Source organism: Panulirus ornatus, chromosome 63, assembly GCF_036320965.1.
Source record: "Panulirus ornatus isolate Po-2019 chromosome 63, ASM3632096v1, whole genome shotgun sequence".
In the NCBI taxonomy this organism is placed as follows: domain Eukaryota; kingdom Metazoa; phylum Arthropoda; class Malacostraca; order Decapoda; family Palinuridae; genus Panulirus; species Panulirus ornatus.
In genome coordinates, this window is record NC_092286.1 from 24001599 (window position 1) to 24015291 (window position 13693).

The 13693-nt window shown below is 40.5% G+C and overlaps 1 protein-coding gene across 1 annotated transcript in view; it reads right to left on the minus strand.

Moving 5' to 3' along the window:
* Nucleotides 1-13693, minus strand: part of Ostgamma (oligosaccharide transferase gamma subunit) — a 36188-nt gene that overhangs the window by 5543 nt on the left and 16952 nt on the right. The window contains exons 6-7 of the mRNA XM_071656667.1: nt 5049-5199; nt 4342-4507 (exon numbers count right to left, since the gene is read on the minus strand). Of these exons, the coding sequence (XP_071512768.1) occupies nt 4342-4507; nt 5049-5199 (317 nt within the window). The remainder of the gene's footprint in view (nt 1-4341; nt 4508-5048; nt 5200-13693) is intronic.

Consider the following 13693-nt stretch of genomic DNA (forward strand, 5'->3'; position numbering starts at 1 on the left):
AATAAAGGCAGACAGCATGAATTATGTACATGTGTATATATGTATATGTATTTTTTTTTTTTTTATTATACTTTGTCGCTGTCTCCCGCGTTTGCGAGGTAGCGCAAGGAAACAGACGAAAGAAATGGCCCAACCCCCCCCCATACACATGTATATACATACGTCCACACACGCAAATATACATACCTACACAGCTTTCCATGGTTTACCCCAGACGCTTCACATGCCTTGCTTCAATCCACTGACAGCACGTCAACCCCGGTATACCACATCGCTCCAATTCACTCTATCCCTTGCCCTTGCCCTATGTATATGTATTTGTGTGTATATATATGTATACGTTGAGATGTATAGGTATGTATATTTGCGTGTGTGGATGTGTATGTACATACATGTGTATGTGGGTGGGTTGGGCCATTTTTTCGTCTGTTTTTTTGTGCTACCTCGGTAACGCGGGAGACAGCGACAAAGCAAAATAAATAAATAAAAAAATAAATAGGAGACTTGGGATATCAAGGATATTAAGTACAGGTTGTACCTCCCTAATCTTGTGATCTGTGGTCTGGCAACTACTATGGTCCAGCACATTTTGAATTTGCTGCCATCAATTATTGTGGATCTACCACCAGGGCGGCACTGTTAGCAACACTAAGGTGCCAAAATGTTTACACTGCAGCTGAGCTAATTAACAGTCCTTTAATTTCTTATATTCAACTGTATTTTAGCCCTTCATCTAAGAGACTATGAGGTGCAGAAGGGGTGCTAGTGCTAATAAGCATAAGCATAAATCATTACCTATGCTTGAAAAGGTGGAGTTACAGAAAAAATCAGACAAAGGAACTTCTGTAAAGACTGTTTTCTGGCATTTTCTCTGGTCTGGCAATGGCCAGGTCCCAAGGTTGCCGGATTAAAGAGATACAACCTGTATAATAAAAGGCCAAAGCTTATCAAGCATTCACAATAAATTAATATCATTTTGATTCATTCCAATATCAAGTATCAATTTTAACAAAAGGAAGGACCAAACAATAAGTTTACATGTCAATCATACCTTTGAAAAAAGGATAGAAGTATACAATATATACTAATGAAGACTCACAAAACAGACTTTGGTTTAAGAGACATGAAAAAATATTCATTTCATAATTACAGGTTCTGGAAGCACTGAAGAATGTATGAAAAAGAGACATTGTTACCTGGAGAACAAAAATGAGTATGTATGGATGTGAAGCACAGGCTATGGAGAAGGATGTGCATGGAGGGGTGGATGTGTTGGAAGTGAAATGTTTGCAGACAATACATGGTGTGAGGTAGTTTAATCAAATAAGTAATCAAGTAAGTAATAACAGGGTAAGAATCATTATCTGGGAAGGCAAAAATGAGTCTGTATGGATATGATGCATGGGCTATAGATAAGGATGTGCAGAGAAGGGTGGATGTGTTGGAAATAAAATATTTGAAGACAATATGTGGTGTGAGGTGGTTTGATCGAGTAAGTAATAAAAGGGTAAAAGTGTGGGTGAGAGAGCTAATAAGGATGTGCTGACATGGTTTGGACATATGGAGAAAATGAGTGAGAACAGGATGATAAAAATGATATGTTTCAAAGTGGAAGGGTATAGAAATTGGAGATGCAAGGATGAGGTGAAAAAGATTTTGAGTGATCAGGGCCTGAGCATACAGGAGGGTGAGTGGCATGCAAGGGATAGAGTAAATTGGAATGATGTGGTATACAGGAGGCAATGTGCCATCAATGGACTGAACCAAGGCATGTGAAGTGGAAGGGAAAAACCATGGAAAGGTCTGTGGGGTTTGGTTTTGGATAAGAGCTGTGGTTTTAGCACATCATGCGTGGCAGCTACAAAATGGACAGGAGCAAATACATCCTTTCATTGTCTTTCCTGGCACTACCTCACTAATGTAGGAAACAGTGAACAAGTACGAAAGAAAAAATATATATACAAATAATACTGACAAAACACATATACATTGAAATGACCTGGCAAACACTAAACATCCAACATCCCAACTCTGTCTTAAACTCCAATCCTCCAGACATGCACCCATCAGAAACCGCAACCTCTGGACAAATATGAGTTTCACACTCCTGTTTACGCTTTGGACATCACTCATCACTACAACCCTTCAAATGCCAATTCAACATATCCCAAGACCCTTCGTGCCGATGATGCACTTACTACTCAACCGCCCTGCCCTTTTTTGAACACAGATGCACACACATGACAACACTTTATGACCTGTGGTCCTAACTGGTAGATGCTGCCAGCTCTCTAAGTGGAGCAGGAGCCTCATAAGGACAAAAAGGACTCCTTGGCAAAGAGAGTAAGGTATATCATAGTCATTATAAAAGTTAATATAAGAAAATCAAACATTGAAGAAAAACAGCCAAAAGATATATCCACTGCCATCTTTGAATATACTATCTAAACCAGTTGTGTGCAGCCCACCATATATAGTGTCAGTTCAGTCTTGATCACTGCCTTAATAGCTATCTTCGACATGGATTTAGAGGACATTTTAAATCCATCATTTCCTGAAAACTGCCAGTGCAAGTGCATGTATATGCAGAGCATCCAAAGTGCCAGGAAACAAATTAATATACTTGTTAACAGAGAAAGGATGAAAAGTACTGGCCAGTCCACCAAGTCCTAAGTTGCAAAAAGTTTTACCCTCACATGAAATAAGCTGATAGGAGCAACAGAAAGCATTCTAGGAAGGTGTGGGTGTAGGTAAGCAGCTGAAAACTAATGCTGCAGATATTCTATAAATAGCTGATCACCAATGCTGCAAGCTCCAACAAACTGTGAATGATTATTAATTTCTTATGCTATTCATATTAACAGTGTCTGCTTCATCTGCAAAGCACCATCATAACACCTGCAGGCCATTATTGTTAGTGAAAGAAGCTGCTATCAAGAATACATCTCCATAGGCACCACATTATAATGAACTTGTTTAATGGAATTTTTTGATTTCCAGATATTCCACCTTTTTACCTGTGTGGAAAAAATAGAAAGAACTAGGGAAGGAGCCAAGTGAGGAATTTTCCCTCTATGGCTCTGTCATCTGTTCTTGATGCTACCTCGCTCACGCGGGAATTGGCGAGTATGTGTGGAAAAAAGAATATATCTACTGTTATGGTGAACAGAGTACTTCTCCCTAATCCTAAAAATGCATAACTTTATAAACCATCATTATACCACAACACTGTAAGGTGCCATTGGGAACATGCCATCAACTTGTCAGTGGTGCTAGACACAAAAATATACCACTCCATTTTTGTTGTTTGTAATACATCGATTCAGTATCATTTACGTTAGTGTTTTTCAGTGTTTGTGTAAATGCATATCACTTCATATAAATGAAACTTTGAATAAAAAACACCTTGTAAATTGTGTTGGACATTTACTTTCCTTCTACATAACACCACTCTCCTTCCTCTAACATTCAGAAGATACCTAAGCTCTTAAATCCTTTTTGTTTTCTTCCATATGGGTGGGGTTTACATCCTGGGAGTTTCTATCATAGTCCAAAAAAAGAGCAACTTTAACCCTTTTGGAGCTAAAGAAATTTTCTTCCAGCCATTTTTTGAGTGCAAAAATATAATTTCACTTTTTTCTTGAGAATTTACTAGACTCAACCCTTCTTAGTTCGGGAAAAACACATTATCTACCAGACTGGCCAGTCCTATGTATGCAAATCAGATTAGATTACATTTCATAACTTTTTTTTTTATCTATGTGAATAAGTACAATAAATGTACCAAAAACCACTGTTTTTCTTACGAATTAAAACTTAAAATGTTTGAAGATCTGAAAAAATATATCATTTACCATAGTAGGCAATCCCACATAAGGGTAGTGTGGGTGCAGTAGGGGATGAATAACAAAGGATACTATAATTGGGGAAACACACCACAGGCTTGGTAAGTCTCTAAAAAAATGTCTACAACCACCCGTCTTGATCACTACTATGTTTCTGAAGCCTCTAAGCAGCTCCTGTGATTCATCCTTTATTGCATTGCCATCTGTGGCTAGACAACTCAACTTGTGGGAAAACTTAGTATAGACTTATATATAAATAATCCTGTGCCATAACAGAAGGTTTACATCCATAGCATCAAATGAGGTTTGGGTTCTGCAGCAAAAGGGCCACAAGTATCACTCAGAAGTTTGTGAGCTGGTTATTTCATCTTAGATTCCTAACCCAAGGTTAGAGAAATCTTAGCAGCTATATATGGCACCTTCCACAATATTCTGTCCCATAATACCAAATGATCAGAAGAGGCAAATTTTCCCTCTAAATTACAAATTAACTTACCTATATGGGTAACCATGGGCCTTGGAACGGAATATCGACAATGACAATGAGAAGAAGAGAGCTACAAGGCCGAGACCAATAATGGCATAGATGCGACGTTTTCGCACATCATCACGTTTATTTGCAGCTTCAGTCATAAGAATCATACCCAGAACAACAGCTGCATCTGAAAAAAAAAGTTTTGTGAATAACTGATAACTGCCTGTATAGTGCTAAGGAAAAGAAAAGTGAATCTTTGAATTACAGAGGTATAAGCTCGTTGAGTGTACCTGGTAAATCATAAGGAAAACTTGTGATTGGGAAGGTGCACAGAGCATGAGATTGGGTAGAAACAATACAATTTCAAGAGTGGATCAGGTGCTTATTTTGAGGAATCTGTACGACAAATATTCAAAGAAACATTAGTATCTGTATGTAGGTGTGTTGAAGATGAAATGTTTGAGTACAATATGTGGTGTGAGGTGGTTTGATTGAGTAAAATGAAAGGGTAGGAGAGAGGTGTGGCAATAAAAAGACATGTGGTTCAGAGAGATGAAGAGGGTGTGTCAACATGGTCAGGAAATACAGAGAGAATGAGTGAAGAAAGGTTAACAAGAAAATATATGTGTCAGAAGTGGAGGGAACAAAGATAACACAGAGACCAACTGGAGTTGGCAATTTTAAAAGCACTCATGACAGGCAGCAAAAAAATTTTCTTGATAACTTACTGAGCATGGCTACAATGTATGTTTCAACAATGAATTGGCCCTGTGATGATCCATGGATATAGGCAATGTTTCCAGCTTGGGTCTTCTGTAGGAATGGTGGTCCTCGAATGTGGTTCCACATTTGTCCTGATGTCATCGCAAAGGTGAAAGCCTGATGAATGATAGAAGTATATCCAACTATCAAAAACTGGCAGGCTACTATTACTCTATAAATTTTCTAATCTGTTATAACCAAATCCATTCCAAATTCCACCTGATCAATCAGGTACTTAAAAACTTGCAAATCAATCATTATCAACTCATTTCTCATGTCAAAGTCAAAGATGAACCTCTGTAACAAATAAGAGTTTTTTTAATTTTTCACTCTGTACACCAGGGTAATTTGTCAATAGGTTTGTTAATTTGTCTACATCCAGAATATTTCCAGTGTTTCTGATCTCAACTCATACCTCTAGCATCCTCATCTATTGTAACTTGAACCTTAATTGAATTACACACTGCATCTAAATATCTCATCCTCAGTCTATATACAATAAACTTACAAAATATCAAAAAAAACCTGAAATGTTATATCTATTTGCCTCGCTTATCTTAGTAAGGTAAAACCAGGAATACACAAAAACATAAGAAAACATGAAAAACAGCACATAGAAGGTAAGGTTACAACAAAGGTTTTCCTTCCTGATGGACCCTTCAGTAATGGAGAAAAGACCACAACATGGCTGGGCCTCAACTGAAATGTGAAAAACTTTGATAACCAGAAACAAGCTAGGAGGAAAAATATTAGAAGAATTTCAAAGGAAACGGAAAACCTGCCTTTCAAAAATAGACCAAGTCACAGTTGTCAGGAATGACGAGAAAGGGGTAGAGAGTTCCAAAATTTCAAGGCATAGGGAAAAGAAACATCAAATTGGCCTATCCTGGGGTTGTCTATGATAACTATCATATTCTAGCAGCTGAATGCAACTTGTTTCACCAAACACAAATAAAAAAATAGTACAAACACAACATCTCTGAAGACCGGAAGCTACGGTAAGGATATCCCTAGCACATGTATAATAAAAGTTAACAATGCTTAAATAAGAGCAACCAAAAGATGGTGGTGCAGGGTAGCTTGGCACCTCTTCACAAAAGGACAATGATAATCAAAGACTTGGGAAGGTTACTGTATGGTTCTTGAATCTCAATTAAAATGCATCAGCCAGCCTAACATGTGCTATGGTGGTTAAAGGGAGCAAATCCTTTTTGATACATCCTATTTTGAAGCATAAAATAATGTTTTAACTCCTACTTGGCAAGTACTCTTAGGGCTTAATCAGAAGGGAGAAAGAGCTTCAGAAAAAACACCAGCAGTTTCTCTTTGGGAATACAGTATAATATGTGTGCCTTCTAACAAGCTTAGAAAGTGTTTGTTTCACTTATCCTATTAAGCAGAGTCATATCAGAAAGGTAGTGTTTGGGGTTTCTCACAATATTAACAAACAGTCCACAATCTGCTTTATTAAGAGCTTACCTAAATGCAAGATTTCTAGGTACTTTTGACAATAATACACCATATGAATAAATGGCAGGAGGCAGGAGGTCAAGAGATAGGTGCAAGAGGTGAAAAAGAGGGCAAATGAGAGTTGGGGTGAGAGAGTATCATTAAATTTTAGGGAGAATAAAAAGATGTTTTGGAAGGAGGTAAATAAAGTGTGTAAGACAAGGTAACAAATGGGAACTTCAGTGAAGGGGGCTAATGGGGATGTGATAACAAGTAGTGGTGATGTGAGAAGGAGATGGAGTGAGTATTTTGAAGGTCTGTTGAATGTGTTTGATGATAGAGTGGCAGATATAGGGTGTTTTGGTCGAAGTGGTGTGCAAAGTGAGAGGGTTAGGGAAAATGATTTGGTAAACAGAGAAGAGGTAGTAAAAGCTTTGCAGATGAAACTGGCAAGGTAGCGGGTTTGGATGGTATTGCAGTGGAATTTATTAGAAAAGGGGGTGACTGTATTGTTGACTGGTTGGTAAGGTTATTTAATGGATGTATGATTCATGGTGAGGTACCTGAGGATTGGCAGAATGCTTGCATAGTGCCATTGTACAAAGGCAAAGGGGACAAAGGTGAGTGCTCAAATTACAGAGGTATAAGTTTGTTAAGCCTCTCATGATCTTTCTTCATGCCCAGGTGCATATGCACCAATAATCACCCATCTCTCTCCATCAACTTTCAGTTTTACCCATATCAATCTAGAATTTACTTTCTTACACTCTATCACATACTCCCACCACTCCTGTTTCAGGAGTAGTGCTACTCCTTCCCTTGCTCTTGTCCTCTTGCTAACCCCTGGCTTTACTCCAAAGACATTTCCAAACCACTCTTCCCCTTTACCCTTGAGCTTCGTTTCACTCAGAGCCAAAACATACAGGTTCCTTTCCTCAAACATACTACCTATCTCTCCTTTTTTCTCATCTTGGTTACATCCACAAACATTTAGACACCCCAATCTGAGCCTTCAAGGAGGATGAGCACTCCCCGCGTGACTCCTTCTTCTGTTTCCCCTTTTAGAAAGTTAAAATACAAGGAGGAGAGGGTTTCTAGCCCCCCGCTCCCGTCCAATTTAGTCGCCTTCTACGACACGTGAGGAATGCGTGGGAAGTATTCTTTCTCCCCTATCCCTAGGGATACTTAGAAAAGCAAATGGATTTGTATGTAGCATTTATGGATCTGAAGAAGGCATATGATAGAGTTAATAGACATGCTCTGTGGAAGGTATTAAGAATATATGGTGGGGGAGGCAAGTTGTTAGAAGCAGTGAAATGTTTTTATTGAGGATGTAAGGCATGTGTACATGTAGGAAGAGAGGAAAGTGATTGGTTCTCAGTGAATGTGGGTTTGTTGCAGGAGTGTGTGATGTCTCCATGGTTGTTTAATTTGTTTATGGATGGAGTTGTTAGGGAGGTGAATGCAAGAGTTTTGGAAAGAGGGGCAAGTATGCAGTCTGTTGTGGATGAGAGAGCTTGGGAAGTGAGTCAGTTGTTGTTCGCTCATGATACAGTGCTGGTGGCTGATTCATGTGAGAAACTGCAGAAGCTGGTGACTGAGTTTGGTAAAGTGTAAGAAAGAAGAAAGTTGAGAGTAAATGTGAATAAGAGCAAGGTTATTCGGTACAGTAGGGTTGAGGGTCAAGTAAACTGGAAGGTAAGTTTGAATGGGGAAAAAGTGGAGGAAGTGAAGTGTTTTAGATATCTGGGAGTGGATTTGGCAGTGGATGGAACCATGGAAGCGGAAGTGAATCATAGGGTGGGGGAGGGGGCAAAAATTCTGGGAGCCTTGAAGAATGTGTGGAAGTCAAGAACATTATCTCGGAAAGCAAAAATGGGTATGTTTGAAGGAATAGTGGTTCCAACAATGTTGTATGGTTGTGAGGCATGGGCTATGGATAGAGTTGTGCGCAGGAGGGTGGATGTGATGGAAATGAGATGTTTGAGGACAATATGTGGTGTGAGGAGGTTTGATCGAGTAAGTAATAATAGGGTAAGAGAGATGTGTGGTAATAAAAAGAGTGTGGTTATGAGAGCAGAAGAGGGGGTTTTGAAATGGTTTGGTCAAATGGAGAGAATGAGTGAGGAAAGATTGACCAAGAGGATATATGTGTCTGAGGTGGAGGGAACGAGGAGAAGTGGGAGACCAAATTGGAGGTGGAAAGATGGAGTGAAAAAGATTTTGAGTGATCGGGGCCTGAACATGCAGGAGGGTGAAAGGCATGCAAGGAATAGAGTGAATTGGAATGATGTGGTATACTGGGGTCGACGTTCTGTCAATGGATTGAATCAGGGCATTGTGAAGCGTCTGGGGTAAACCATAGAACGTTCTGCGGGGCCTGGATGTGGAAAGGGAGCTGTGGTTTCGGTGCATTATTACATGACAGCTAGAGACTGAGTGTGAACGAATGGGGCCTTTGTTGTCTTTCCTAGCACTACCTTGCACACATGAGGGGGGAAGGGGTTGGTTATTTCATGTGTGGCGAGGTGGCGATGGGAATGAATAAAAGCAGACAGTATGAATCATGTATATGTGTATATATGTATGTGTCTGTGTGTATATATATGTATACATTGAGATGTATAGGTATGTATATTTGCGTGTGTGGACGTGTATGTATATGCATGTGTATGTGGGTGGGTTGGGCCATTCTTTTGTCTGTTTCCTTGCGCTACCTCGCGAACACGGGAGACAGCGACAAAGCAAAATAAAGTTTGTTGAGTATTCCTGGGAAATTATATGGGAGGGTATTGATTGAGAGGGTGAAGGCATGTACAGAGCATCAGATTGGGGAAGAGCAGTGTGGTTTCAGAAGTGGTAGAGGATGTGTGAATCAGGTGTTTGCTTTGAAGAATGTATGTGAGAAATACTTAGAAAAGCAAATGGATTTGTATGTAGCATTTATGGATCTAGAGAAGGCATATGATAGAGTTGATAGAGATGCTCTGTGGAAGGTATTAAGAATATATGGTGTGGGTGGCAAGTTGTTAGAAGCAGTGAAAAGTTTTTATCGAGGATGTAAGGCATGTGTACGTGTAGGAAGAGAGGGAAGTGATTGGTTCTCAGTGAATGTAGGTTTGTGGCAGGGGTGAATGATGTCTCCATGGTTGTTTAATTTGTTTATGGATGGGGTTGTTAGGGAGGTGAATGCAAGAGTTTTGAAAAGAGGGGCAAGTATATAGTCTATTGTGGATGTGAGAGCTTGGGAAGTGAGTCAGTTGTTGTTCGCTGATGATACAGCGCTGGTGGCTGATTCATGTGGCAAACTGCAGAAGCTGGTGACTGAATTTGGTAAAGCGTGTGAAAGAAGAAAGTTGAGAGTAAATGTGAATAAGAGCAAGGTTATTAGGTACAGTAGGGTTGAGGGTTAAGTCAATTGGGAGGTAAGTTTAAATGGAGAAAAACTAGAGGAAGTGAAGTGTTTTAGATATCTGGGAGTGGATTTGGCAGCGGATGGAACCATGGAAGCAGAAGTGAATCATAGGGTGGGTGAGGGGGCAAAAATTCTGGGAGCCTTGAAGAATGTGTGAAAGTCGAGAACATTATCTCGGAAAGCAAAAATGGGTATGTTTGAAGGAACAGTGGTTCCAACAATGTTGTATGGTTGCGAGGCGTGGGCTATAGATAGAGTTGTGCAGAGGAAGGTGGATGTGCTGGAAATGATATGTTTGAGGACAATATGTGGTGTGAGGTGGTTTGATCGAGTAAGTAATAATAGGGTAAGAGAGATGTGTGGTAATAAAAAGAGTGTGGTTGAGAGAGCAGAAGAGGGTGTTTTGAAATGGTTTGGTCAAATGAAGAGAATGAGTGAGGAAAGATTGACCAAGAGGATATATGTGTCTGAGGTGGAGGGAACGAGGAGAAGTGGGAGACCAAATTGGAGGTGGAAAGATGGAGTGAAAAAGATTTTGAGTGATTGAAGCCTGAACATGCAGGAGGGTGAAAGGCGTGCAAGGAACAGAGTGAATTGGAATGATGTGGTATACTGGGGTCGACGTTCTGTCAATGGATTGAACCAGGGCATGTGAAGCATCTGGGGTAAACCATGGAAAGTTGTGTGGGGCCTGGATGTGGAAAGGGAGCTGTGGTTTCGGTGCATTATTACATGACAGCTAGAGACTGAGTGTGAACGAATGGGGCTTTTGTTGTCTTTCCTAGCGCTACCTCGTACACATGAGGGGGAGGGGATTGGTTATTCCATGTGTGGCGAGGTGGCGATGGGAATGAATAAAGGCAGACAGTATGAATCATGTATATGTGTATATATGTATGTGTCTGTGTGTGTATATATATTTATACATAAAGATGTATAGGTATGTATATTTGCGTGTGTGGACGTGTATGTATATACATGTGTATGTGGGTGGGTTGGGCCATTCTTTCGTCTGTTTCCTTGCGCTACCTCGCTAACATGGGAGACAGCAACAAAGCAAAATAAAGTTTGTTGAGTATTCCTGGGAAATTATATGGGAGGGTATTGATTGAGAGGGTGAAGGCATGTACAGAGCATCAGATTGGGGAAGAGCAGTGTGGTTTCAGAAGTGGTAGAGGATGTGTGGATCAGGTGTTTCCTTTGAAAAATGTATGTGAGAAATACTTAGAAAAGAAAATGGATTTGTATGTAGCATTTATGGATCTAGAGAAGGCATATGATAGAGCTGATAGAGATGCTCTGAGGAAGGTATTAAGAATATATAGTGTGGGAGGTAGGTTGTTAGAAGCAGTGAAAAGTTTTTATCGAGGATGTAAGGCATGTGTACGTGTAGGAAGAGAGGAAAGTGAATGTAGGTTTGTGGCAGGGGTGTGTGATGTCTCCATGGTTGTTTAATTTGTTTATGGATGGGTTGTTAGGGAGGTGAATGCAAGAGTTTTGGAAAGAGGGGCAAGTATATAGTCTGTTGTGGATGTGAGAGCTTGGGGAGTGAGTGAGTTGTTGTTCGCTCATGATACAGCGCTTTTGGATGATTCATATGACAAACTGCAGAAGTTGGTGACTGAGTTTGGTAAAGTGTGTGAAAGAAGAAAGCTGAGACTAAATGTGAATAAGAGCAAGGTTATTAGGTATAGTAGGGTTGAGGGTTAAGTCAATTGGGAGGTAAGTTTGAATGGAGAAAAACTAGAGGAAGTGATGTGTTTTAGATATCTGGGAGTGGATTTGGCAGCGGATGGAACCATGGGAGAGGAAGTGAATCATAGGGTGGGGGAGGGGGCAAAAATTCTGGGAGCCTTGAAGAATGTGTGAAAGTCGAGAACATTATCTCGGAAAGCAAAAATGGGTATGTTTGAAGGAATAGTGGTTCCAACAATGTTGCATGGTTGCGAGGCATGAGCTATGGATAGAGTTGTGCAGAGGAGGGTGGATGTGCTGGAAATGAGATGTTTGAGGACAATATGTGGTGTGAGGTGGTTTGATCGAGTAAGTAATAATAGGGTAAGAGAGATGTGTGGTAATAAAAAGAGTGTGGTTGAGAGAGCAGAAGAGGGTGTTTTGAAATGGTTTGGTCACATGGAGAGAATGAGTGAGGAAAGATTGACCAAGAGGATATATGTGTCAGAGGTGGAGGGAACAAGGGAAAGTGGGAGACCAAATTGGAGGTGGAAAGATGAAGTGAAAAAGATTTTGAGTGATCAGGGCCTGAATATGCAGAGAGGGTGAAAGGCATGCAAGGAATAGAGTGAATTGGGAACGATGTGGTATAGCCAGGGTCGACGTGCTGTCAATGGATTGATCAGGGGCATGTGAAGCGTCTGGGGTAAACCATGAAAAGTTCTGTGAGGCCTGGATGTGGGAAAGGGAGCTGTGGTTTCGGTGCATTATTACATGACAGCTAGAGAGTGAGTGTGAACAAATGGGCCTTTGTTGTCTTTCCTAGCACTACCTCGCAAACATGAGGGGGAGGGGTTGTTATTTTCCATGTGTGGCGAGGTGGCGATGGGATGTATATACATGTGTATGTGGGTGGGTTGGGCCATTCTTTCGTCTGTTTCCTTGCGCTACCTCGCTAACATGGGAGACAGCAACAAAGCAAAATAAAGTTTGTTGAGTATTCCTGGGAAATTATATGGGAGGGTATTGATTGAGAGGGTGAAGGCATGTACAGAGCATCAGATTGGGGAAGAGCAGTGTGGTTTCAGAAGTGGTAGAGGATGTGTGGATCAGGTGTTTCCTTTGAAAAATGTATGTGAGAAATACTTAGAAAAGAAAATGGATTTGTATGTAGCATTTATGGATCTAGAGAAGGCATATGATAGAGCTGATAGAGATGCTCTGAGGAAGGTATTAAGAATATATAGTGTGGGAGGTAGGTTGTTAGAAGCAGTGAAAAGTTTTTATCGAGGATGTAAGGCATGTGTACGTGTAGGAAGAGAGGAAAGTGAATGTAGGTTTGTGGCAGGGGTGTGTGATGTCTCCATGGTTGTTTAATTTGTTTATGGATGGGTTGTTAGGGAGGTGAATGCAAGAGTTTTGGAAAGAGGGGCAAGTATATAGTCTGTTGTGGATGTGAGAGCTTGGGGAGTGAGTGAGTTGTTGTTCGCTCATGATACAGCGCTTTTGGATGATTCATATGACAAACTGCAGAAGTTGGTGACTGAGTTTGGTAAAGTGTGTGAAAGAAGAAAGCTGAGACTAAATGTGAATAAGAGCAAGGTTATTAGGTATAGTAGGGTTGAGGGTTAAGTCAATTGGGAGGTAAGTTTGAATGGAGAAAAACTAGAGGAAGTGATGTGTTTTAGATATCTGGGAGTGGATTTGGCAGCGGATGGAACCATGGGAGAGGAAGTGAATCATAGGGTGGGGGAGGGGGCAAAAATTCTGGGAGCCTTGAAGAATGTGTGAAAGTCGAGAACATTATCTCGGAAAGCAAAAATGGGTATGTTTGAAGGAATAGTGGTTCCAACAATGTTGCATGGTTGCGAGGCATGAGCTATGGATAGAGTTGTGCAGAGGAGGGTGGATGTGCTGGAAATGAGATGTTTGAGGACAATATGTGGTGTGAGGTGGTTTGATCGAGTAAGTAATAATAGGGTAAGAGAGATGTGTGGTAATAAAAAGAGTGTGGTTGAGAGAGCAGAAGAGGATGTTTTGAAATGGTTTGGTCACATGGAGAGAATGAGTGAG